We start from the raw sequence: 25071 nt of genomic DNA, 5'->3' as shown, positions 1-25071 counted from the left end.
GTTTTCTGCATTATTAAGGTCCCAATACCCCTCCATTTACCCAAAACTTACCTACAACATGTATATGAGGGTTGTGACCCTGCTGATCTGCTTTCATCCTACATGTTTTTCTTTTCTGTCATCTTTCACCACATGATCTGTATATCAACTTATCGTTCAATAAATGACTGATAAAAATTACACAATATTTTTTTGGCCTCAATAATTATCGTCAGGGAAACAGAGTGTCAAACCAAATTGTAACAAATCTCATCAGTAAACATTGACACTCATTAGGCTTCTGTTTCAAGGCATCCCCTCTATATCTTTTCAATCTCTTATGAGCTCTTACTTATGTACTCTTTTGAAAGGTGAATGTTTCCAAATATTGAAAAGGTTAAAAGTGCCAGCACCATCTATAACTCATCTACCTGTTGTTCCTTTTAGAGCCACAGAGGCTCTAACAGGGGCGGATTGGCCAAATGTCCATTCTGGAAGAGCACAGAAGGGCCACTGGCTCTTAGGCCACCGGTCTGGCCTCTCAATTTCCTCCTTAAAGGGATATTTCAGGATTTTTGACATAGGGCCTCATTTCCTAGTTATCCAGAGTGTTGCTAATTTTTGGAGATATTTTTTTTGTAATTCTTGCAGTTCTTATGTTTGAAGTGTTTCGTGGCGCTAGGCTAGTGCAAGGCTAGCGCATTTCTAAGATGTCAGCTAGCCTGCATTAAAAACAGTCTGACCCACTCCACAGTGCACCTGAGGCAAATCACTTATAACACCAGACTAATGATTTAAATCACTGTGTCGATAGAATAATTTCAACCATTTTGCATTTAAAATACCTTATATTTGAGCAGCATCTGCTTCATGGTTGTATAAGCTAAGCGGCGGCGGAGTGATCTGCTAGAAAATAGTCCCTCAAAATGCGATCATTCATCTGATGCAAGGTCAGTTATATTCCAAAAATTATTCTATCGACACAGACATTTATATGGTTAGTCTGGTGTTAAAAGTGATTTTCTTCAGTTGTACTGTGGAGTGTGTAAGACTGTTTTTAATGCAGTGTAGCTGATACCATAGAAATGTGCTAGCCTTGCACTAGCCTAGCACCACGAAACTCTTCAAATATAAGAACTGCATGAATTACAAAAAAAAATATCTCCAGAAATCAGCAACACTCTGGATAACTAGGAAATAAGGCCCTATGTCAAAAATCCTGAAATATCCCTTTAACATAGGTCTTTGTGGAAGTGCTGCATTTCCTCTAATTTGGGCCAGGCTAGTCAGAGTCCAGAGCCGTTTTTAGGTCCCTGTCCACCCCTGGGCTTTAATGCGGTACCAGATCCTAATCAAAAAGTATAAATTAGAATCCCACATCAAGAGTATGTTCACCATTAAACATAAACATTTTTATCCAACTTTTATCAATACCACACATTGGCTCTCACCTGGCTTTCTGGCCGAGGAGCTGTTCTGTTTGTTCTCTTTATAGACCAGCTGTTTGATCCACAGAGTTGGCGCCGTGATCTCTGAAAGAAAAAGACACAAATATCTTAAGACTTCTCCGAGCTTTGTGCTGCTTTGCCAACCCGACTGCTTCCACTTTTACACAGAGAAAACACGTGCCGCAGATCAATCCAGGATCAAAATGCAACATGAATCTATCTGTCACTGGGCTTTGACGTCCGGGCTTTGCTTTAATGCCACAGGGATTAAGAAGATCAGACACATCAATTTCTTACAGTTCCATTTTTCCAAGTTTGAGAAGAGATGTTTTATTCAAAGGTCTGTACCCATTTTTACTTGTTTTTTGACAGAGAACAGAACAGCTTTTCGCAACATTTCTTTATGGGGGCATGTTTATGAGCATGTTGCACAACTTTCAGAGTGGAGCTTTACCTCCATAGTAACGCTAACAAATTCTAGCTGGTAAACAGTGAATCAGTGTCACTTGTGGGTTTGCAATTCAAAGATAATAAGCTTTATAATTAGATGCAGGCAGCGCACAATAGTTTTACGATATAGGCAATTTCACTCTCCTACTTATATCGACACTCGAGGACCCCAAAACATCCTCCACACTCAATCAATGTGACGTTCCCCAAAACCACATTTAACCTCTTAACCCCCGCCTTAACCAAGTGCATTTTCTCCAATTCAGCCTGTAGGCCAGAGTAACAGCTCATTTGAAAGCTAAGACCTACAAAACCAATTTTTCCTTGCGTTTTTGTCGCCTTGCAGTTACTTTTCTTTTTCTTTATATCACTTTTTTTTGTCACTTTTTCATCATATTTTCTTCACTTTTTCATCAAATTTTCATCACTTTTTCATCAAATTTTCATCACTTTTTCATCAAATTTTCATCACTTTTCATTGCTTTTTTGTCACTTTACTGTTGTTCTGTGGTTGCTTTTTTTATGCATTTTCATTCTCGTTTTTCGTCGCATTTTTGTCGCAAACTTTTTCAAGAAGCTTTTAGATTTGGGTAAAGTCAAAGTGAGGATGTGATTTTTTTTATTGGTATAGTTGTTTAGATTAATAATAAACATTTAAAAACATATCAGGTAATGCTTTATATTAAGGTGTGCTCATTAAAGGGCCTATAAGGAGTTTAAAAATGTTAAAATTATGTTCCAACAATGTCCTAAAGTGTAGAATGAGCCCAGACCTGTTCACCACAACTGCCTCTAAAATCCTGCACTGTCACTCAAAACGGTGTTACACCTTCGGGTCCGAATTGCCATCAAGCTTAATATAGAAGGTGCAGTTACATGTATGACTGAGGTGGCAGTAGTGAGCATAAAATGGCTAACTCCCGCTGGCAGCAGAAACTTATGCAACTAGGCACAGTGATCAATCTTGCTTGCGTTCCCAGGAAAATGAAAAGTGACTGTTATATATAGCCTTGTTATGAACCAACAGCAGCACGTACTAGGCTTTGCGTCAAAATCAGCATTGAACAACAAACATTTTTAAAGTGTAGAATAAACCCAGACCTGTTCACCACAACTGGCTCTAAAATCCTGCACTGTCACTTAAAAAGGTGTCATTTCGGGTCCGAAGTGCCGTCATGCACGGGCTTAATATAGAAGGTGCAGTTACACATATGGCCTGCGGTGGCAGTAGTGTGCATAAAATGGCCAACTTGCATCCAGCCCCTTTAAGATATGAAGAAATCACAACATATGAGCCACTAGCTTCTAAGTTGCTTGTTAGTTAAAACCGGACAATGTAGGACACTGCACCGACTGACCGAAAGTGCCGACATTCGTAAAGGAGGTGGTTGAGCCTTACCGTCTCCCTCGGGTGGGACGTGGGTCTCCATGGTGGGGGTGGGTTTGGAGCCATCGTCTGGGTTGAGAGTGAGAAAGAAACGGAAGGAGACTACCATTATTGAGGTTAATACAATCTACTCTCCAGAACTGTTGAATGGTTGGGATTTGCACATGGCCCGGCCACAACACACAAGACGCACAGGAAACATTGAACAAACAGATAACACAAAGTCGCACTCTTTCATTTGTCAACTCCACACACTCGCATTTTCACGTTCAACACAATCCACACAGTCAGCACAGACACAGGTTTGTACATGTACACTCATGCCTTCAGGAATCCACCAACACCGCACACAATTAAGGGTCGGAGTGAAATTGGCTACCAAAGAAGTGGAAATTTGACTTTTAGCATATAATAATACTAGCGCTAACTGAATTTATCCTGATTTGGGACTGGCAAAATGTATTCCATGCTGCAGGGGTTCCAGGTAGGTATTCTCTTTATAAATGAAACCCTCAAACCTCAACTCCTCAACTCCTCAACAAGGAGTTTGTAAAAAATAGTTGTAATATCAATAGCTTAAAGGTACATTATGCAACTTTGTATGTGGAAAAAAAGTTGATATTTTTGTGTATTTGACCTTGTAGTGACTCAGTGGCTGTATGAGTGGTTGCCATGGCGCCGTTACTTTCCATCCCAGTGGTCTCTGGGTGCGTTCATGTGGACTGGGGAGCTCGTTTTCCCGAAGATTTGACATCATTGTGTTCATGTGGACCACATGAACGCACCATCTGAGACGCTCCAGGATCAATTGTTTGGAAGGTTTTCACTGCAAACTCTCACTAGAAAACCTACAAAACAATTGATCCTGGAGCGTTGTAAAAACCACAGTGATTGAAAATAAAGGCGCCATGCTGACCACTCACACAGCCGCTGGGTAACTACAAGGACAAATATGTACAACTTTCAGCCTTTTTTCCAAATAAAAAGTTGCATAATGTACCTTTAAAGAATGCCAGCTAATCAGCCATGTGGACAATAAAGCTAAAAAATTATCCCAAAACTGTATTACCTGAAAACTTTTAACATCATTTTGCCGTATTTTAAATTCTGCAATGGTATGGAGTTGTCACTCAGGCACTGTTCATATTTAACCTCTTAACCCCCACCTGAACCGAGCACACTTTCTCCAGATTGGCTTTACCCAAATCTAAAAGCAAAGAAGTGGCAAAAGAGAGACAAAAAAGTGCCGGAAAAGCAACAATAACACAATGAAAAAGGCGACAAAAACACACGACTAAAGAGTGAGGAAAAGCAAGACACAAAAGTGAACGAAATGAGATGAAAAACATGACAAAAAAAGCAACCAAAAAACCCAATTAAAAAAGTGATTAAAAAAAGAGGAAAACACAAAAAAAAAACCTTCCAAAATGTGACGAAAACATGGCAAAAGAGTGATGAGAAATCAACAATAAAATCAACAAGAAAGCCATGACAGAGCGACAAAAAGGTAACAAAAATGTAATGAAGAAGTGACCGAAAAACAAAAAACGACAAAAACACGACAAAAAATGCGACAAAAGGTTTGTAGGTCTTTCAAATGAGGCTGGCCTGTAAGCTGCAAGCTCCAGTCTAGAAGCTTTTAGATTTGGGTAAAGCCGAACTGGAGAAAATGCGCTCTGTTCAGGCGGGGGTTAAGAGGTTGATTTTTGATTACGATGTCTACTTCCAAAAGCCTGAGCTATATTTGGGACTGTTGTGCTCCACTTCAGATAAAGATATTGATTGAACGTTCCAACACTAATTGGTTTAAGATTGTCGATTAATTACTTCTTGAGAGTCAAATGTCTCGGAGTGAAATCCCTCACTGACGCCTGTTGGTGTAAATAGTGAAGGCACGGCACCCATCACATACTCACCAGAGTGGAGTTTTGAAGCATCTCCAACTTCCCTTAAGAAAATAGTCAAATCACATGCAGGCCACAAACAATATTGACAAACAGTATGTTCATGTGCATGCGTCCACTTTTGATACTCTTACACGATTTAGTTACTGACACAGGACATGTGCCGGGTAAGATTTAGTTTGGTCGTTTTGCTAACAGACGATATTTATTGAGGATTGAAAACCGTGCAAAAATCGAAGTCAAACTATCACAACGAGACGTAATTACGCATTTGATTCAGTCACAAACACATTAGTCATGCACAAATCCTGCAACAGATCTCTGCTCACCTTTTCTGCCCGAGTTCACAGGACCGGGCGGTTTGTCTGTCACCGACCCTGAACAAAGCACATCGAGTTATACACGTCTGTAAGAGAAACTGCACTCAAACAAAAGTAATGGTACATAGAGGCAGGTAGTACTCTGTTACATATACTCAACAACATGTAACTTTTTGAACTGCGCTTCTCCTACTGATCAGTGACAAAAGCTTCATGTGACAGATAAAAAATAATGTTGTGTTTTGTGATATTGATGTTTCAATGATCACACCTGAGCTTTTGTAATGTGATTGTGCTTCACGTGCAGTGGGCGGGGTCAGTCACCTCCAATATTGTTTGCCTAAAAAATTTGCTAAAAATAACCTTTGACAACATAAAAACATAGTCTTAGGGTTTATTGGTATGTATGTATGTATAAGTATGTGTAAAAGCTAATGAACTTTAGGTTTAAGTGAACAGGGCATATGATCAAATATGGTGCCTGCCTTTTTCATGCTGTAATTTCACTTATTTCACTACGTCCCCCAAAACCAACACATATATCATCACTTAGCACAATTATTCACCAATATAAAGTTTGACTTTCATCAACTTACTATGGTTAGTTTTCAAGTTATGTAAAGAAATTAACCATTAATTTAGCCAGACTTGGGTCTTTTTCAGACTTCAGAGAAAACAGGAAGTTGAGAGCGTGACAGGTCTCTGCTGATTGGTCAAATGCCACAGTAGTGGGATCTGTGATGTTAGGTGATCTCTTCTGATTGGCTGAGTGAGGACCACATGCTTCTTTACCTTATACTGATGTGCAGCAGGGAGTCCATATGTAAAGTGTGAGGAAATTACCAAATATAGTCATTTGCCTTATAAAGGGTTGCCTTGCCTTGCTTTTCTTGTACTTTTTATGGCGTCATTTTTACTTGACTAATCATTCGGGTCACTTCTTTTTACTTCCACTAGAGTAAATCTATCTTAAAGCTACGTTTCTCTGACTTGAGTAAGTATTTTGCCGACTTTACCCACCTCTGTTGGTACACACAATCAATCTGCTCAGTCTGTTAAACTCGAGTCCTCCTTAAAAACTGATCGTATGTAATGAAGGCCAGGTGCTTCCTCGGACCCCTCTGACGTCAAGTATTAGGGTTATTTCCCGAGTTTATTAGAGTGCATTCTGTTAGTACTTAAGGTGGACACATAGCGAAACACATTACCCCAACCCTGACTAACGCAGACGCGAGTAATCTGCCCCATGTGTGAGGGTTTTCAGAGCTGGCTGATACATGCAGGTACAGGGGATGCACACGACAACACGTTAGGGAAATGTGTAGTCATGGTTTGGGGAAAAAGATGGGGGTACTTGCTCTTATTCTCCTTCCTAATACACGAACAAATAAGAAAATTAAAATGAAATATAGAAAAACTGTATTGCGACCCATTTCATTCAAAGCTGTACTGTTTTTGCACGTATCTTGCAAATTGTATCCATTCCCCATAATAATGAAAGATACAGCTTTACATATGGGTTGCACAGTGATATACCATGAGTTAACAAAGAATTCAATATAAAATATTAGAAAAAGTAATGTGATTTTAACATGTTTTAATTCTCAGACCAACATAACAACAGAGAATACCTGACAGCGCACTTGTCCCAGCATGAGTTCCCATAAATTCACAGTAGTTTCCTGCAAATGTATGCAACTTTATTGATTTTACCAGACAGTTTGGACGGTGCCATTAAAAGTTAGAGTGACCACAAAAAGAGTTTCATACCTTTGCAAGAAACAGTGAACCGATGGGATCTTATGCAGGACATAGGGAAAGAGAAGAGGAGGGGAATCTCTTCATTTTTCACCTGACCTTCACCAATTTACTTAATAGTTACATCACGTACTGGGTAATGACCATCCTACTCACAGCTTTAGGAGCTTATTTGATAAAGATATTGCCATATGTTTGCCACAACTAAGACAGCTGTGATATAGAGGAAGAACACAATGTGTGACACAAGAGTTAACTGCTCTAATGTAACTAATGTAACTATTGTATTAGAAAATGTGTTTTTTTCAATAGATCTAAAATGTTTTCCTGGCGACAACTTTAGGAACCATAATGAATGCTTTTATCCTGCCATAATAATCTGGATAAATGTACTGTGGCAGAGGGGACTAATCTGATAAAAGCACCATTTCCAATAATAAAATTCAGAAAAACATGCCCGCCTGGATTCCCTTAAGCTGAGCTAAAACAAGTCATCACAAGTGGCTGATGTGGTCCCTTCCACTTAATATATTTTGTTACTCCACAGCCCCTGATGAAACAGTCCGGACGCCTCTGCTATGGTCTGTTTATGCACTGGACTGTGATGCTGGAAGGGGATAAAGTGAAATGAAACTATGCGGTACGTCCTGGTGAAAGACTCATCTGTTGCGGAGCAGCGAAGGGCATGCGACCACTTTCACCACTCTCCCTCAAAATGTGCTCCATATGTAGCTCCGGTGACGCTGCAATCCCGCTCTGGCAAAACGCCCGAGTATTATCTTCAGAGGAAAATGACTGTGATTATCATAAAGTGTTCCCATCCCGGACGGACGGAGGGCTGTGCGGGTTAGACAGCTGGAGAGGGAGCAGGGGCCCGGGACGGTTGGCTATTAGCCTCCTGTCTGACCTCAAGCACCTGCTGCATGCCACATGAACTACACATGTGCCACGGATCAGTGTTTACAGACAGGCTCCTAATTGTATCTCAGTGGCCTCATTCAAACTTCTCACGCTCAGACTTTATACATCATTTCTATTTTTATCACAGTGAGCTATGACAGGAAGCAGTGTGAAAAACAAGACATTATGATTCATTTTGTGATTAATCGTGTGCTTGTATTTCCCCATATTTGTCTACCTACTACTACCTGAGCACACGGGCGTCCTGTTGTGCACCGACGAGCCGCTCACTGGTTTCCCATCACTCGTGACGCACCAGCAGTATCCTGTCAGCGTATGGCACTGGACCTGGGATCAATAAAACATGAAGCAACACAAATAAGGCGATATTTCATTAAGCTTGCGTTAAAACAACAAAACAAGAGGAATCGAGGCCAAAACTCGCTAATGAGGAACAGTTATTGGACAGAAAAGCCATTGTTTCATGAGCTGGGAATGGTGAGGCGGAGGAGGGACCTGCGCAAACGTCCCGTCTTCGTTGCATTCGGGGATAAACATGGCCTCCTGCGGTCTCCGGGCCTGTTCCAACGCCTGCGTCCTCTCCGAGCGGCATTTGGACTGACCTGCATCTGCAACACGCCAAACATTCACAATGGGGTTGTCATTGCATTTTAAGTTTACGTTTTCTCTTTACATTTAAGAGCATTTAACCCCTTAACCAAGTGCATTTTCTCCAGTTCAGCTTTACCCAAATCTAAAAAGTTACAGCCTATAGGCCAGAGTACTGTCTCATTTGAATTTTTGACCCTACAACACTGATCTTTTTCCTTGCGTTTGTAGTCCCTTTTCTGATATTTCTTTTCATTGCTTTTTTGTCACTTTGTTGCCACATCTTTGTCACATTTTCATAAATTTTCATCACATTTTTGTCACATTTTCATCCAATTTTTGTCACAGTTTCGTCAATTTTCTGTCACATTTTTGTCACAGTTTTGTCACTTTTTCATAATATTTTTGTCACATTTTTGTCAATTTTTCATCACATTTTTGTCACATTTTCATCATATTTTTGTCACATTTTTGTCACATTTTTGTCACAGTTTTGTCACATTTTCACCACATTTTTGTCACATTTTCATCATATTTTTGTCACTTTTCATCATATTTTTGTCACTTTTTCATCATATTTTTGGTATATTTTTGTCACAGTTTTGTCACAGTTTTGTCACATTTTCACCACATTTTTGTCACATTTTCATCATATTTTTGTCACTTTTCATCATATTTTTGTCACTTTTTCATCATATTTTTGGTACATTTTTGTCACATTTTTGTCACAGTTTTGTCACAGTTTTGTCACAGTTTTGTCACTTTTTCATCATATTTTTGGCACATTTTTGTCACATTTTTTCGCTTTTTTATCCTAATTTCCTTGTCATTTTTGTCGCTATTATGTTGCTTGATTTTTCAAGAAGCTTGAAGATTTGGTTAAAGCCAAACTGGAGAAAATGTGCTCGATTCAGGTGGGGGTTAAGAGGTTAACAAAAGGGTCCGAGCAGCACCTTGAAGTCATTAGCTCATAGAAATGCTTTTGCTTGTAAATTTGTGTCAGGCAATTACAATCACTTATTACCGGGAAATTAAAGTGCAAAGAAAAAGTACATATCGATATCAAGCATGTTTTTATTTGTTTTATGTTATCCAAAGATCACAACCAGCTGAACCTTTTGAACGGTAAAAATAGAAGGCATGTCAATACTGTCGGCCTCTATAAGTAACTGTAAAAATAAGAAAGGGTTATTTTTGGCAGGGGCTGGTTTCTCCGTCCGGCCTAATTTCATTAATCTCCTCGATCGCTCATGCCAACGCCGACCGCCGCTATGTAAGCACACACCTCTGTCCTGCTACTACTGTGCATGTGTCTGAAACAGCGTGGAGGGGATGAAAGGTTGAGTAATACAGGCTGATGTTTTCACTGAGCAGCTTTAGTTATATACATTTGAACCCCAGGGAGGAGAGCGGGACCACAGCCCTGAGTCCTGCCAGAGACCGGCTCGGAATGAGTAGCAGCTGATTAAAATATTAGAGGGTGTCTCTGTTTGCCCAACAATAATCCCACTAAAGGACAATACATTTCTATATCTGTGCCACTTTATGATCACAGTACTTAAGTAGAGTTTTTGAGAGTCTGTACTTAAGTTGAATAACCTATTGCTTTTATTCCACTACATTTGAAAGATTCTTTCTACATCACCGCATTTACATAAAGGCTTTGACCACCACTGATCCTCCGTCTGCTTTAAAACACGGGGATTTCAAGATTGGGGGTCGCGACGCACTAGCCTGCACATTACACCTTTGTGAATTGGGGTTTTTAATAAAGAGTCCAGTTGTTCTGTGCCAGTTAGGCTTTGCCCAAATCTAGAAGCTTCTTGAAAAAAGTGTTGATATAGCGAAAAAAATGAGATGAAAACGAGGAGGAAAGTGCAACAAAAACCTGAGAAAAAGTGACAAAAATGTGACAAAAACGTAACAAAAGAGCAACAAAAACCTGACGAAATGTGACAAAAATTGTGAAAAAGGGCCTAAAAAAGTGTGACAAAAGCTCAACAAAAAAGTGATTAGCTTTCAAATGAGGCTTTACACTGGCGAGTATCAAAACTATACATTTTATGAAAATTTTATTAAATAATCAATCAGAAAAACAATGTTTCCATTTGGTCTGATATGTAAAAAAAAAAAGGGAAAAAAAGGGCGAAGTGCGAAAGTAAATGAAACCCTTGTCATATTTCATGGCGTTACCATAGCGATGCACAAAACTCCCCACTTACTCTAATGGAAAAATGGTATAATTGCACAATTTAATCAAATGTCATGAAAACATTGCTTACACCATAAGGTTTCCAAAAAATATGTAGTTTTCATACTCTCCACAAAAATCCCACAAGAGTTGAAATCTAAACATAGTGAACCAGACTATAAGACTATAAGAGATTAATGTTGGATTTCTAATGTTGCAAAAAAAGTGAGAGAAAAAAATGCAAATTGTCCAACTCCAGACAGCTGACAAATCACCACAGAATGAAATTGAAGCTAAATAAGCTTGTTACAGGACAAAGGGACAGCTACGGCTCACATGAATGTATTTTAATAGCACACTAAATTATAGGTCATGAGTACCTCTGACGTCATTGCTGGTGTTAGTATTTGCGAAATACATCACACTATATTGGACATTCTGTCAAGAGCTCATGCTGACTTGGAAACAGGTTTGGAAATTGGATAAGGAATGGCATTAACACCTTCTCGCCCCTGTCTGCCACTAAGGTGTACCGAAAATGTCTTCGAGGCGAAAACTGCATTGACTCTTGTGCTGTAAATCACTGGTTCCCAACATTTTCTTTGTCTTAAATAATTTCCTGCACCCAAAAAATCTATTAATTTCAGATCATATAAGTATGTTGAATAAACGTAATCATCGCAGTCACATGTTCCAGTCCGAAGTCTAAAATATAACACTGAAATCATTTTGAGATGCAGATAGATAATGACAAAGCATTCAGGCTTGTTTCACAGGTCAAAGACACTGCACGGAGTTTGTGGAAGTCTGTAATAGTTTAAACATCACAAGAACCACAGCAGTCTGAGTCAAATGTCAACACAATATCAAATCTGTGTTCATATCCACCACAGAAATACCTTTTGTTGCTGCGAAAGTAGAAAAATCCATCCATGCTAATCTGTTTTTCAGACTTTGTCCCTGTTAATTTGTCTCTGGTCTGGGGATGCCATTACTGAAAGTCTAGCTTCACACATCCACACTTCAGACGGAGCCAATCGTCGCTCAACTATTTCCATTTCACGACTAAAATCTCCTTTTAATGCTCCTTATTATACATAAGTGTGTTCACAAAGCTTTCAGATATATTGCCACTTTGTAAAAGACTGATGTAAAAAACTTTTCTATTGGGAAATATCCCCACTGATGACCCATATTAAAATTAGAAATACAAAGGAAAAATATGAAAAAATTCCATAGTGACACCCTCTCCAAAGGAGAAGTACCATCAAAGAAAAGAAATGGTTCTCCAAGTTCCACCAGATCTATAACAATACTATAATTTGTACCACAGTTTGAGAAGGAGCCGTAATGTTGACGTATAAACAAGCAGCAACCCCCCTCTCTCTCGGTACAGCTGCATTTTTTGCCCTTTTCTGCATGTGTGGTTTCTGTGTTCCACATTGTTTTACTGATGCTTTTGTACGTCTTTGCCGTGTTCTTGTGGAGATCGTGGATTTTTTTTACTGCAAAGAGTCAGATTATGATTATTATTATTATGATTATCCTGAAGAAAGCGTTTTAAAAGTAAACAGCTAGCTTATCAGCTAAACCCATCTAAGACCTACACATTTCTTCTTCTGAGACACTGAAGAGGCACCGAGAGCCCTCCACACCTGCAGCACCGTGGAGGCATCACAAGAGGAGCTACAGGAAACAAAGAAGGGACAAACAAGGAGGTATCCGGGCGAGACTCAAAGCTAAGCCACACATGCCTTCTATTGTTCTGGCTACACTGAGGTGCAGCTTCCATACGTGCCAAAATGTACATTATTTTACAGAATTAGAAGCCAAAATTTGAGTATCTCAGTGTCAGACTTCACAATGATGCTAAAAGAATAAAGGGAGTGGGATGAATACGTCCTGAAGTAATATGACTGCTATACATTACTGTAGTACTTGTTTAGCTATGGTCATGCATTTTATGGCTTGAAATTGCTTGTATAACATTCTCTAAGTGTAAACAACACATTAACAAGCCTGACATCTGCAATCATGTTTTTTGTTAATTGCGGTTTTCTTGTCGTCCAATCAAATTCACACAAGCTTGACTCTGCCAGAAGCTGTAAACTGAGATTTGTACAAAGCCGTATTTTGATCATTAAATGTGTAAAAACTATGAGCTTGGCCCGGCTCAAAGTTCCCTGGAACGGCACCATGTTATGAAATGAAAACACGCATATGCAGAGAAACTAGGCTTTAATCCAGATATGGCTTCAGTTTCTGTTTTCCTAACAGACAGTGGGCCGGGAGAAGGAGGGGGGGAAATGCCAAGCTCCAACCTTGACTCTAAACCTATCAATCTCTGTGTTGTTGAGTGGCTGGCATCCCGGGACTCAGGAAGTAACTGCTGCAGGTCTGGTTAGGCTTACACGGAGACACGGAAGCGGAAAATCAAAGACATCTTCTCGTGCGGCTTCACGCAGACCGGTGTCCACCTGCAAAACCCCAAATGTTGCTTCTACACTTCAACTTTTGCATAGAAATCACCTACAATAAAGGATGAGATGAGGTTTTCAAGCTGCAGGGCGGGTATAAGAAGTGATAGACTTCCACTTAATAAGTTTCACAGCTCAATTGTTTAGGATGTCATTCAGACCAATCCACATGCATATTCTCAACAAAAGCCTTCCACTCCAATAAAAGATTGTACTACCTAAACTATTCCCCAAAAAGTTATTTAAGATATGATTTTGGTTACCTTTAAAGTCAATGTCTCTTCCCACTGAAGCTGACGTTGGGGCGGCAGCCGACTGATCGATTCTTACCCAGTTTTTACCTGGACCGCAACGACAACAGTGTTTTTTTTAGGATGGATTTCTGGATTATTTCCATGATGTGAATCGAATCCTCACCTCGACACCTCCCTCGATGCGCCTGCGTGAGCGTCTTGTCTTTGCAGCGCGCCCTCTGCAGTTCACAGCTGTTCTCGTAGCTGCGGCCGTCCGAGCCACACACCGGTTTGCCCTGCGTCCTGGAGCAGAGCAGCCCACAGTGACTGTCCCGGTCCCCGATCAGCCACTGCAGCAACAGACACATGTGAGGATTATCAGCAACATGCGGTAAAAGAGGTGTTATTACACACGTTTCCTGCATAATTGACAACAGGCATTTTTTTCTGGGTCAAGATACTACAACGCACAATAGATTAATGTTCCAATTTGCCAAAAAAAATATAATTTCACGAAATCTGTCCATGTGGCATTTTTTTATACACCAAAAAAGATCTCATCGCACTCTAAATTAGCTACAAATATTGATAGCAGGCTCGTCTCCGTGGAAACGCCGACTAAAGGCAGCCAAACACAAGATTTAACCTCTTAAACCCCGCCTTAACCGAGTGCATTTTCTCCAGTTCGGCTTTAACCAAATTCTAAAAGCTTTTGGACTGGAGCTTACAGGCAGAGAGACAAAAGCAACGCCTCTTTTGAAAGCTAAGACCCACAAAACTGATCTAAGCTTCTTGCTCGTTTTGATTGCCACATTTTATTTCCTTTTTTGTTGCTTTATTTGACATGTTTTGGTCAAATTTTTGTGGCGTGAACTCAGTTGCAGTATTAAATATGGCCAAAGCACGAACAAAAAAGCATTGAAAAGGTGACAAAAAAAACGTGACAATAATGCAACGAAAATGCCACATAAAAGCAATGGAAATGTGATCAAATGTGGCAAAAAATGCGACAAAAAAAGCCATGAAAACAAAACCTTAAAAACGACTAAAGCGTGAGAACAAAAACAAGGAAGAAGCTTAGATGAGTCATCTCCAGTCCAGAAGCTTTTAGATTTGGGTAAAACTGGAGAAAATAAGTTAAGGCAGGGAGGTAAGGGGTTAAATAGGTTAAGACTTCCATTCTTTGATTGCACACTGTAAAATTTTGATTCTCTGTTTAGATGTTTGTTAGGAGCATCTGTTGTGTTAAAAAGTGTTGAAAAAAAAACTTGCCTCATGGATATATTTCTTGAAAATAGTCAATCAAATCAGGGTTATGGGTTATGAAGTTATGAAGCTGCACTTTCCCCTGAGCAATCTCATCTACAGACTTATTCAGACTGCCACTGGTATTTTTTAAGTATGGTTGACTTTGATCATAATGGATTGTTTGACTAAAGCTGTAATATTTCAACCAGACTGAATGTCAGTCTAGTTATACATCTTTGAAACCTTTATTTCACAACTTAACTGCTAATAATGTTGTCTTTTTATGTCCACAATATTTTACCATGTTTAAAATACAGACAGGTTCTGCTTCATTATTTTCTATCTGTTGGAATATAAATGTTGCAATCATTTGGAGTTGTGCACTTTGATTGCTCAAAAGCCTGAAAATCCACAATCCCATCATAGTCTTCTCAAACACAGCAAATGTATCCCTTGTTTGTCTTTCTGACTTCTGTTTTGCTCTGGACAAAAGCTGTATTCATGTTTTGCCAAACCAGCACAAATTGGACGCACCTCTCAGTTGGCCCTTCCTGCGCGGCCTCTGTCTGTCCCTGTTAGCGCCGCGGTAACGAGGGCGTGTGCTGCTCCGTTATGAAGTCAAACTCAAAGTCGTATTTATCTAATTGATCTCTGGCTGCAGATGGGTCAGATCCAGATGAACAACACTCAAAGTCTTTAGTCGTTATGGTTTCTGTGATTGGATCAAGCTTCATGGTTGGATTACGGCCTTGTTCTGACAGCGGTAATAGCACTTGGCCGTAGATTCTAGCGAAATGAAACTAAAGCCTTAAGGATTTGAGGAGAGAGCGGGAAATGGTGCCAAGAATAGTTTGTATCTTGTATCGCAAACAGCAAAGGTGTGCTCTGAGCAAAACCGGGATTTAGAGATAAAATATTTGACTAAACAAAGTAGCATACACTTTGGAAGCTTATACATGCATTTCCAATGGCCATTTTGAATACCGAAGTAGCATTATGCAGAACTACAACATGTAACAATCTCTACTCAGGATAAAAATGAAAGACAACTGATTGACAGTGGCATTTTTATGAACTCGTAATCATTTCTCAAGAAGAAAACAGTAAAAACTGTGTTTTATTTTAACAACAATTTACAAACAAATTGGCAATTTTCAACAAATTAAAATGAAAGTAACTTGATTCGATCAACTGTCAATGGCTTCAACATGACAAACACATGTGTGTCTCACATCTATGAACCCTGAGGAAATACTGCACTCAGCTCTGGCCTCTGTCACCTGTTGTATCCAAGTCTAGATGTTTGGAGTGTGGTTCAGGGCTTTCTCTTGGAGAGGTCGGAGCTGAGATGTTGAAGCTTAATGCTAACCGGTAGGATGCTAACATCTTAAACACTGACCCACTGGTTTCTTCACATAAAAGTGCGCTATCTGCGGCCATGTTTTTACTGTTATCTTACAAGTACATTAAAATGCCACTGTCAATCAGTTGTCTTTTTTTTAATATCCTGAGTAGAGATATTGTTACATGTTGTAGCATTGCATAATTCAACTTCTGTATTCACAATGGCCACCATAACAACAAAAGTCACATGAAAATTGTCATACAAATGTATTGACAATTAAATTAAATTGTTTACAAAATCGTAATTTCATAAATGTGTAGAGAGAGATGGATGGTCGAGATTCTGCCTTATAAGCCAAAAGGTTGTGTTATATCTTCATGGTGTGTGTGCCCGGTAATCCTGGTTTCTCATTCAGACTAGTAAAATTGGCTCCAGATAGTCCAGTGTGTTTTTGTCAGCTCTATAGCCTGAAAGCATAGGTCTCAATAAAGCAGGTAAATCATAAATAGTGGAAAAAAAGCTACGCCGCCAGCAACAAATGACATATTTTCCATTGACCTGATTCACTTGTATCTACAATCCAGGCTCAGGAGCACAAGTTTTACGTGTAAACCTCTTCTTCATTATGAAAGTATTTTGAACAACATCAAAACAGTTGCTCAGAGACGGATTTTCCTCCGACACAAAAGCAATCAGACCTGTGTGAGAGGAGATGGTCAGGCAGCCAAGCCACTGATGTCATGAATAAGCTGCATAAAACTCAAACAATGAATCATGACGTTTTAAAGTGCTCCGAACAGAGAGGGAGAGGTTTGTCTTCTGTCCTTCTCACAATCATCTGTCTGATAGAGCTGCCAAATAACATCATGTTGAAAATGTCCATGACACGGTTTCACTGGAAAAGATGATGCTGGAAATATTAATAATCTATAATTTATCACTAGCCAAGTTAGAACTGTATCACAAAAACTTCAGTAATAAAAATCTTGCTACAGAATCAGATTTATTTTGAAGTAATTGCGCTGGCTACTGGTTTCTGCTGTCATTTTTATGTTTATTATGTTTATACATTAAACCCAACAGTGCCATGGTTCACTTTTTCTATGTAAAGTTACCGTAATCAATCAAGTATCAAAAGCCACACGATGGTTAGACGAATAAGAACATTTTGGCAGCGCTTTACAGCACAGAAATAGAACGATAATAGGAGGGAAACTGCATGGTAATTCCACTCTTGTCATGGTATTTTATGTAATGGTAATATTGTAATCATCCAGGAATTTTTCATCATAGTAAAGGTTTTCAAAGCAACTCCTGAAGGGAAGAGTCAGGACTGCTATAGCCCCATCATTAGACAAACCAATGTTCTGATCTGGGGGCGATAACCCAAGCATGCTAACAAATAAAGATTAATACTTCAGTGTCAAATCCACTCTGAAGCTGCTCCAAAAAGTCATCTCGTGTCAAGCGCAAGGGCTGTGATTGGTGGATCCATATGCAATGCGACAAACTCGTTCAGGCTCCCTCTTCCAAACTATTTTTGATTAAAACACTGCTCCTATGTTTTAGTAGTTTTGTGTTTTCACTCTATACTATATTTTTTTACTTTTTTTTTTTTTTTGAGAAAATACATCAGGCCTTAGATCTGGGGTTCCCAAACTTGTCAAGCTGCGAACTTCATAATCATTCAACCAACAGCTTGGGACCCCCATCTGTAAAATGTCATCAGCATTTTTAATCATTGCAGTTGCAAAACATTTAAAATCTGGTTCAATAATGCTAATTCGGATACGTACTTTGATATTTGGCCTGATTTCACTAAAATTAGCTGCTTTTCAATCAATAATCTCATAAAAATGTCAGAAATACTAAAAATATTGTTACAATATGTGTGTCCCGCAACCCTCCCTTTGGGAACTACTACCATAGATCAGTCTAAGAAAAGAGGTGTTCCATATTCAAACAACCTCGATTGAGTAGAAGTCAATTCGGAAACATTGTTTTCTTGGTAATGAATATGAAACAGTGCCACAAAATAAACTATCACAATTTCCATCTTGTTACCGTCTTAATACCGTGTATGCCAAGAAAACATTTATATCCATTCAGTCAAATCTGATCAAACTTAGCTTGGTGAATTGTAATAATTGGTTAGCTAATATAAGTGTTTTGTGATGACTGATGGGAAATAATAAAACACGTTCGTTGGCGGTAATACATTCTGTCTGCTTTCATTTTGTGTCACACTTTGGCTTGCATCACTCTCTGGCTATAATGTTGAGTTTGTAAGGATAATAATTTCAAATGGAAACAAGGAGCGGGTCAGAAAAACATCAGCTATTTACCGTCCTCTGTGGGATTTTACCATTTTAAACAGCCCTGCCAGCGCTGACAGACTTGGAAGTCACGTCTCTATCTATCACATGATATTTTAATCAACCTGCCAAGAGCTGAGCAAATGCGACCCCAGTCCAATACAAATTAACTACATAAAATACTACTGGGACTGATAATAGTGAGGCAAAAACTTGTTCCTCTGGCTTCTTCCAATTTGTAAGATGGAAAATATGGAGCTATTTCAGCCCCAAAGCATTATATCATAGTAGCGACTGAAATAAAAAGTTTACAGCCGAATAAACGTTGAGGTCAATGGTGCAGACAGGATGTAATATTAAACTAATTATCGGCTGTCAAAGCTATCGGCACTGGCAGGGCTCAGTGTGGAAAAACAAGATGGATGTCAGGCTTCATTCAGAACCGAAAAAGATTGAAATAAATAATGCCTGACCACAGAGGCACATCATTAACATAACTGACTAAGTGAAGTGTTCGCCAGGTCATTGTTTTTATGCTTATGTCTAGAGAAGTTTGTAATTTTATATAAATATTAAGCTTTGATCTGTTCACTAAGCGGAGAACGAGGGAAAATGTTTGCTGCTAAAATATGATGCACAGTAGATTGATTTGTGTAAAATGTCCAGTGTTCATTTGCACCAACAAGTCAACACTGCCCTGTTTATGTGGGCGGCCTGAAAACGGCTTTATGTCTGTGTAGCAACTGATTTTTCATGGCAGTGCCCACGGGAATTTACGGAATAAGGTGAATAACGACAATAAAGGACAGGTTTCATAAACAAATTACAAAAGGTACAACAGTCTGGGGGCGACTGTGGCACAGTTGGTAGAGCAGGTTGTCTTGTGATCGGAAGGTCATGGGTTCAAATCCCAGCTCCTGAAGGTGCACACTGTCGTTGCGTCCATGGGCGAGACACTTCACCCTACTTGCCTCCAGTGTCTGCGTACAGCGGTGTATGAATGAAAGTGTGAATGGGTGACTGGTTCCTTATTGTAAAGCACTCTGGGCTTGATAAAGGTAGAAAAGTGCTATATAAGTTGAGTCAATTTACCATTTACAATTTTGCCAGTCTTTTTTTTTTTTTTTTTTTATTGCCACAGGCTCAGTGTGTCATTACTCACAGCTTTGACAATTTCCTGAATGTCTCTCTTTGTAGCTGTTTAACCTCTTAACCCCCCCTTTTCTCCAGTTAAGCTTTACTTACCTTTCATCAATTTTTGTTACTTTTCGTTGCTCTTTTGTTGCTTTTCTGTTGGACTTTTGCCACTTATTTTGTCATTTTTTTGTAAATTTTTTGCCCCTTGTGTCACTTTTTTCATCACTTTTTTGCCACATTTTTGTCACATTTTTCTCACTTTGTCATCATTTTTTTTGCTCTTTTGTTGCTTTTTTGTTACATTTTTGCCACATTTTTGTCACTCGTTTGTTGTATTGTCATCCTCATTTTCCCTCATTTTTGTTTCGCTTTTCTCAAGAAGCTTTAGATTTGGGTAAAACCAAACTGGATGAGATGTGCTCAGTTAAGGCAAAAAAAAAAATCATCACTATTTTGTTTTCTTAAATTGATCGATTCGATTTTTGATTACATTTTATTACTTCGTACTTAAAAATTAATTAATTCATGTATCTGATTCATGAACTCAGACGGACGTTTTATACAAACTTCATTTAACACAGAAACATTTTCCTGTCTCCTTCCAAAGAAATGGCTGTAACCATGACGATTTTAAAGCCCCATGACGATTATTGAGATTGATAAAAGTAGAAAATGCAATTTCAATTAAATTTCAATTAATTATCCAGTCTTATGTATCTTGAATAAGGAGTCAATTCTATTACAGCTAATGGGATTTAAAAACGTATCAGTAATACAGATGAATATAGAGATGGAAACAGCAAAACAGGTCATAGATCATCTCCAAACAAGTTTACCTCGCCCTTTGTATTGCAATAAAAAATACCAGAAGTTATGATCATCAGGGTGGTCCTAAACGTGGAGCCCTAAAATGATTTTCAGCCAAATACTAAAAACACAGCTGCCTCCTATTTCTGAAGTGAAAAACTGATACTTCCTTTGGGTAAACACCATTTGAATACAACATGGACGTTATTTAAACAAAAGACAATAACACAAAGGGATTCCAATCCAAATCCCCATGTTCAGGGCAAGACGGTTTAATGTGATTTGAGTTTTGGCCTCGCATCGCTCTGTTCCCGGTGGAGCGGTGGAGTCGATCCTGAAGTCTTTATGAGCAGAGTGCAGACAGGGAGGACACACGTCAGTTCATTCTATACCCGGCACATCCTCCTATCCTTCCTATCTAGGCATCAACGGACGGGCACATTTAAGCGAGAGAAAAGTCACGAATCGAGCGTAAACAACATGAATGAGGGTTGTACTGCACGTTTAGGCCACTAGGGGAAATATTAATGGTATTTAATTGGGCTGCAGCAAATATGAGATGAGACATAAAGATAGACAAATGCTAAATCAATCAAAGAGTTATGTGGTATCAAAAAACAATTATGCTTCTCTTTCACTGCATCTGCGACAGGAAGATACTATTTGAACTCATTCGTACTAGTTCTAGATGGTTGAGTCCAATGTAGACTCTTGACAATTCCAGCAGCCTCACGCATTTAATTAAGGGCTCGCAAGACAAACTACAAACTAGTTCTCCCACGGTGAGTTAAACACTGTCTATCACAGAGAAATGGGCGAGGCATGGCTCTGAGAGTAGAGCCGTATTTCCAAGTTAGGTCTTTCTAATGATAATTATGTGAAAACACAGCTCAGGCTTTGGCTTAACTTCACTAAACAGTGTTGACAACGTTGACACTAACTGTGCTCTTTGACCTCCAAGAATCTCACATAAAAACAATCTATAGGACAGTAGTTCACGGTAGAATAGTTCTATATGATACAAACCCAAATGGGACCAGCGTTTATTCAGAAATTTAATAAGGTCAAGAGCATGACTTGGTCCTGACTCACAGCACTAAAGGACGTCCACCTTCACAATAACACCATAAATCATGACATTTGGGCTTTGCATCGTCCTAATCACTCCCACGTCTCCAAGCCAGTGCATCCCACCCACACACCTTCTTCCCGTAAAGACAAAAACTGATTCTACAAGATAAAACTTTCAGAAGAACTTGTAAAATCAAAAATGTGACTGTGTCTTATCTGGGGAAGGAATTTATGGGATAAAGAGAAACGGGTGGTAAACAGATAATAGGACACATGCTGTAAATTACACGTAAAACACGATATTTAGACAGGACTGCACTTAGTTCTTCATTCAGAAACACGTTGGCTACTCATGCAATATAGTATTTATTGCAATAATGTTGTAGTCAAGTCACATTCAAGTTCACACTGTTCAGTCCGAGTGCAAGTCACAAAAATTCAGCCCAATCAAGATATTTTGTTTTGTGCCAAGAACTTGAAAGCTGAATCAAGTCCAGGTCTTAGTCCTTGGTCCATGAGTTAAAGTGACCCATGAGTCGGATCTAAGTCATTTTCTCACAGAAACTGAAGTGTGAGTCGAGTTCCGAGTCCTCGATGAAAAACACACTATAAACACTATAAACACACTATAAAGCCACAGTAACCTATCTTAAGTTCAGCAAGATATTACATGTATCCCATTTTCCTTTCAGACCTCATCATCTTCTCTCTCATCAAACAAACATATGACATAAAAATTCTCTTTGGTCTGAAGTGTATCTGTAATTTCCAACCAAAACTTTAAGGAAGCTTCTGATTTAATAATAATAATAATAATAATGCATTAGTCTTATAAAGCGCATTTCCAGATGCTCAAAGATAGATAGATAGATAGATAGATAGATAGATAGATAGATAGATAGATAGATAGATAGATAGATAGATAGATAGATAGATAGATAGATAGATAGATAGATAGATAGATAGATAGATAGATAGATAGATAGATAGATAGATAGATAGATAGAAAGATAGCAGTGGTGGTATGGCCACTACAGAATTATTTTGTTTTTTCTTACTGTTTTCTGTACTTATTTGTTTTTATCTATTTCATTTCTCATTGTTTATAATTTTTTGTGTAGCTAAAACACTTTTGTTGCTCTTGATTGAAGTGTTCAATGCACAGCACTTAAGAAATGTGCTTTCTGATGAATGTTGATGTATTCGCAAAGGGTTAATTCATTTAGTTCATCGCATGTTTGAAGAAGAATTGTTTGGCGTCAGACTTGACATAATCCCTGTTTCCCTGAAGCTGCTGACTCACTGAACTGCGTCACACTCACTTCTGCCACATTGTGCTGCACAGCGCTGTGCACCTGGTTTGCCTCCGCACACTACTGAAGCTAAAGTCACGGGCAGTAGGCACGCTCCCCAGCTGTCCACGACCTTCTACACCACCAGGCAGGGGCACTCAGATGTGGTCAGACTTTTATAACCAAATGAAATGGTTTGGGGAACTTTCACTTTACTGCGGTTAGCAGACAGTGACCATAAAGTGACAAAAGAAAAGTCCACTATAAAACTTATTCAATGTAATAAGCTGCTGGAGACTTGGCCAGGACAATCAGACCTGGCAGGAGAGAAAGCACTGGAAGAGACCGGAGACCTATAAACAAACTACCAAATATAAACCACTTAAATTTAACCCAAACTTGATCAGGAGCTGCGGTGGTAATCGCTACTCGGATAACATGACCTAATGGCTTAATGTTTGTTTCTCAGGGCCTGTAAAATATCTCCAGTGTCCTCAATAATGGGTTTTAAATTGATCTAATGGTTGTGGGAAGTACACAAGGAACTACTTGGTTCAAACAGCCTAGATTATAAAACTAACTTTGTCTGACCCCAACATCAGAAAGACACTGGCTCCAAGACATTGAACCCTCAAAATGGGTCACTTCAGCAATAACGATCAAAGGTCTTAATAGCTTTGAAAAGCCAATCTACAGCTTTATATTTTGAATATGTCTCGTTGCAAGTTGTGGCTACGCTAGTTCCTCAGACATGGAGTTGTGGGCGCCAGTACTTCCTGTCCCTATTAATTTCCTTTGAGATTAGCTTAGGCCCGTTCGATAAGCATATTTTCCTTCCATTCATGCATTATCAAATAGTGGCACAACTGTTAACTAATCTGCATAAAAGCAACTATCTTGTCTATAGTTATATTTTTATGCACCGTATTTTCCGGACTATAAGTCACACTTTTTTCATAGTTTGGTTGGGAGTGGGTCTTATACTCCAGAGTGACTAATATGTGATTTTTTTATTATTATTTTTAATTCAAATATACAATTTCACATGCCACTAGAGGGCAGTGCAGGCTAATCGAGCAGCAGAAAGAAAGTTTGGAGTGAGCGAGAAACTTGCTTCACTTACTGGTGAAGAGAAAGTTACTCTTACCGCAATGAAGAAAAACAATCACGGGCTAAACGCTAGATGGCCACAGCTAGAGGAACGAGTTTGCGAATGAGAGCTTGAAAAATGTGCTGCCGGGAGAGGCTTGTCAATGGTGCAGTTACGCCTCCGTGCCCAGGTCGTTGCCAAGGCAATTGTTCAGAAGTGACACTGAGGATGAAGATTTCAATGGATTCAGTGATTTGGAGTGAGATCGAGATTTCGGCATGTTCTGTATACTACAGTTCAACTCATGCCCCTAGAGGCTATAAGAGCCACTACAGGTCAGAATCAGAATAGTTTTTTCTTGCCGTGGTTTGAGAACAGGTTCACAAACTAGGAATTTTTCTCGGCGCATGTGTCGTAGCATGTTGCGTTTTTTTTAACTTATTTATTGTCCGTGAGAGTAATTACTACGCTAACAGAGAAGACAAAGTGAGAGAGGAATATTCTACATCCAATTACACAATGGAGATTTTTTTTGTTCCACTCAAACTTGGCATTAAAGACTGTTTAAGTGGTGTTAGCCCACAGTTAGCTTTGCGTTACGTTAGCATACCGTACACCTATTCAGCCTGTTTCTTTTTTCTTCATTAGGCATTTTTTGGCAGGTGGATTTTATTTCGGAGTGACTTATAGTCCGGAAAATACGGTAGGTACTTTTTATTGCATGTTAGCCTTTAGCTTCAAGACAAATTATCCGACCACTGCTGAACTACTTACATCCTGCATCAAGTTTTTAGCATGTATAAGTGATCATTTACCTTAACTCACTGTCCACCACGTATAATTTTGAGAAAGTATGATTATTTGAGAGGCTCCAAAGGAAATGACTACAGACAGGAGGTACTGGTACTCATGACTTCAGGTCAGAGGAACTAGCGTAGCCACAACATGAAACAAGCCATGATTATTGATAGTCCGCCTTATCCTCAATGCTGTAACCAGAACTTTGTGAGGAAAAACCACATTGTTTTAAACAGGGCCAAACAGCAAATTGTTTTCATAAGTTGAAATGAATATCTTTATTTGGGTAGCGGCTTGTCAACACTGAAAGTA

At 39.1% G+C, this 25071-nt stretch overlaps 1 protein-coding gene across 3 annotated transcripts in view; it reads right to left on the bottom strand.

Moving 5' to 3' along the window:
• smoc1 (SPARC related modular calcium binding 1) overlaps nucleotides 1–25071 on the bottom strand; it is a 50846-nt gene that overhangs the window by 16811 nt on the left and 8964 nt on the right. The window contains exons 2-9 of one of the 3 annotated variants that reach the window (XM_079573098.1): nucleotides 13841–14006; nucleotides 13687–13764; nucleotides 8663–8775; nucleotides 8395–8494; nucleotides 5498–5545; nucleotides 5181–5207; nucleotides 3277–3366; nucleotides 1431–1511 (exon numbers count right to left, since the gene is read on the bottom strand). In XM_079573098.1, the coding sequence (XP_079429224.1) occupies nucleotides 1431–1511; nucleotides 3277–3366; nucleotides 5181–5207; nucleotides 5498–5545; nucleotides 8395–8494; nucleotides 8663–8775; nucleotides 13687–13764; nucleotides 13841–14006 (703 nt within the window). The remainder of the gene's footprint in view (nucleotides 1–1430; nucleotides 1512–3276; nucleotides 3367–5180; nucleotides 5208–5497; nucleotides 5546–8394; nucleotides 8495–8662; nucleotides 8776–13686; nucleotides 13765–13840; nucleotides 14007–25071) is intronic. The other 2 variants (XM_079573099.1, XM_079573100.1) reach the window with 2 other exon arrangements.

The sequence above is a fragment of the Gobius niger genome, assembly GCF_951799975.1.
Source record: "Gobius niger genome assembly, chromosome: 16".
NCBI lineage: Eukaryota > Metazoa > Chordata > Actinopteri > Gobiiformes > Gobiidae > Gobius > Gobius niger.
The sequence above is the reverse complement of the archived record's forward strand: the minus strand, read 5'-3'. Positions and strand labels throughout refer to the sequence as shown.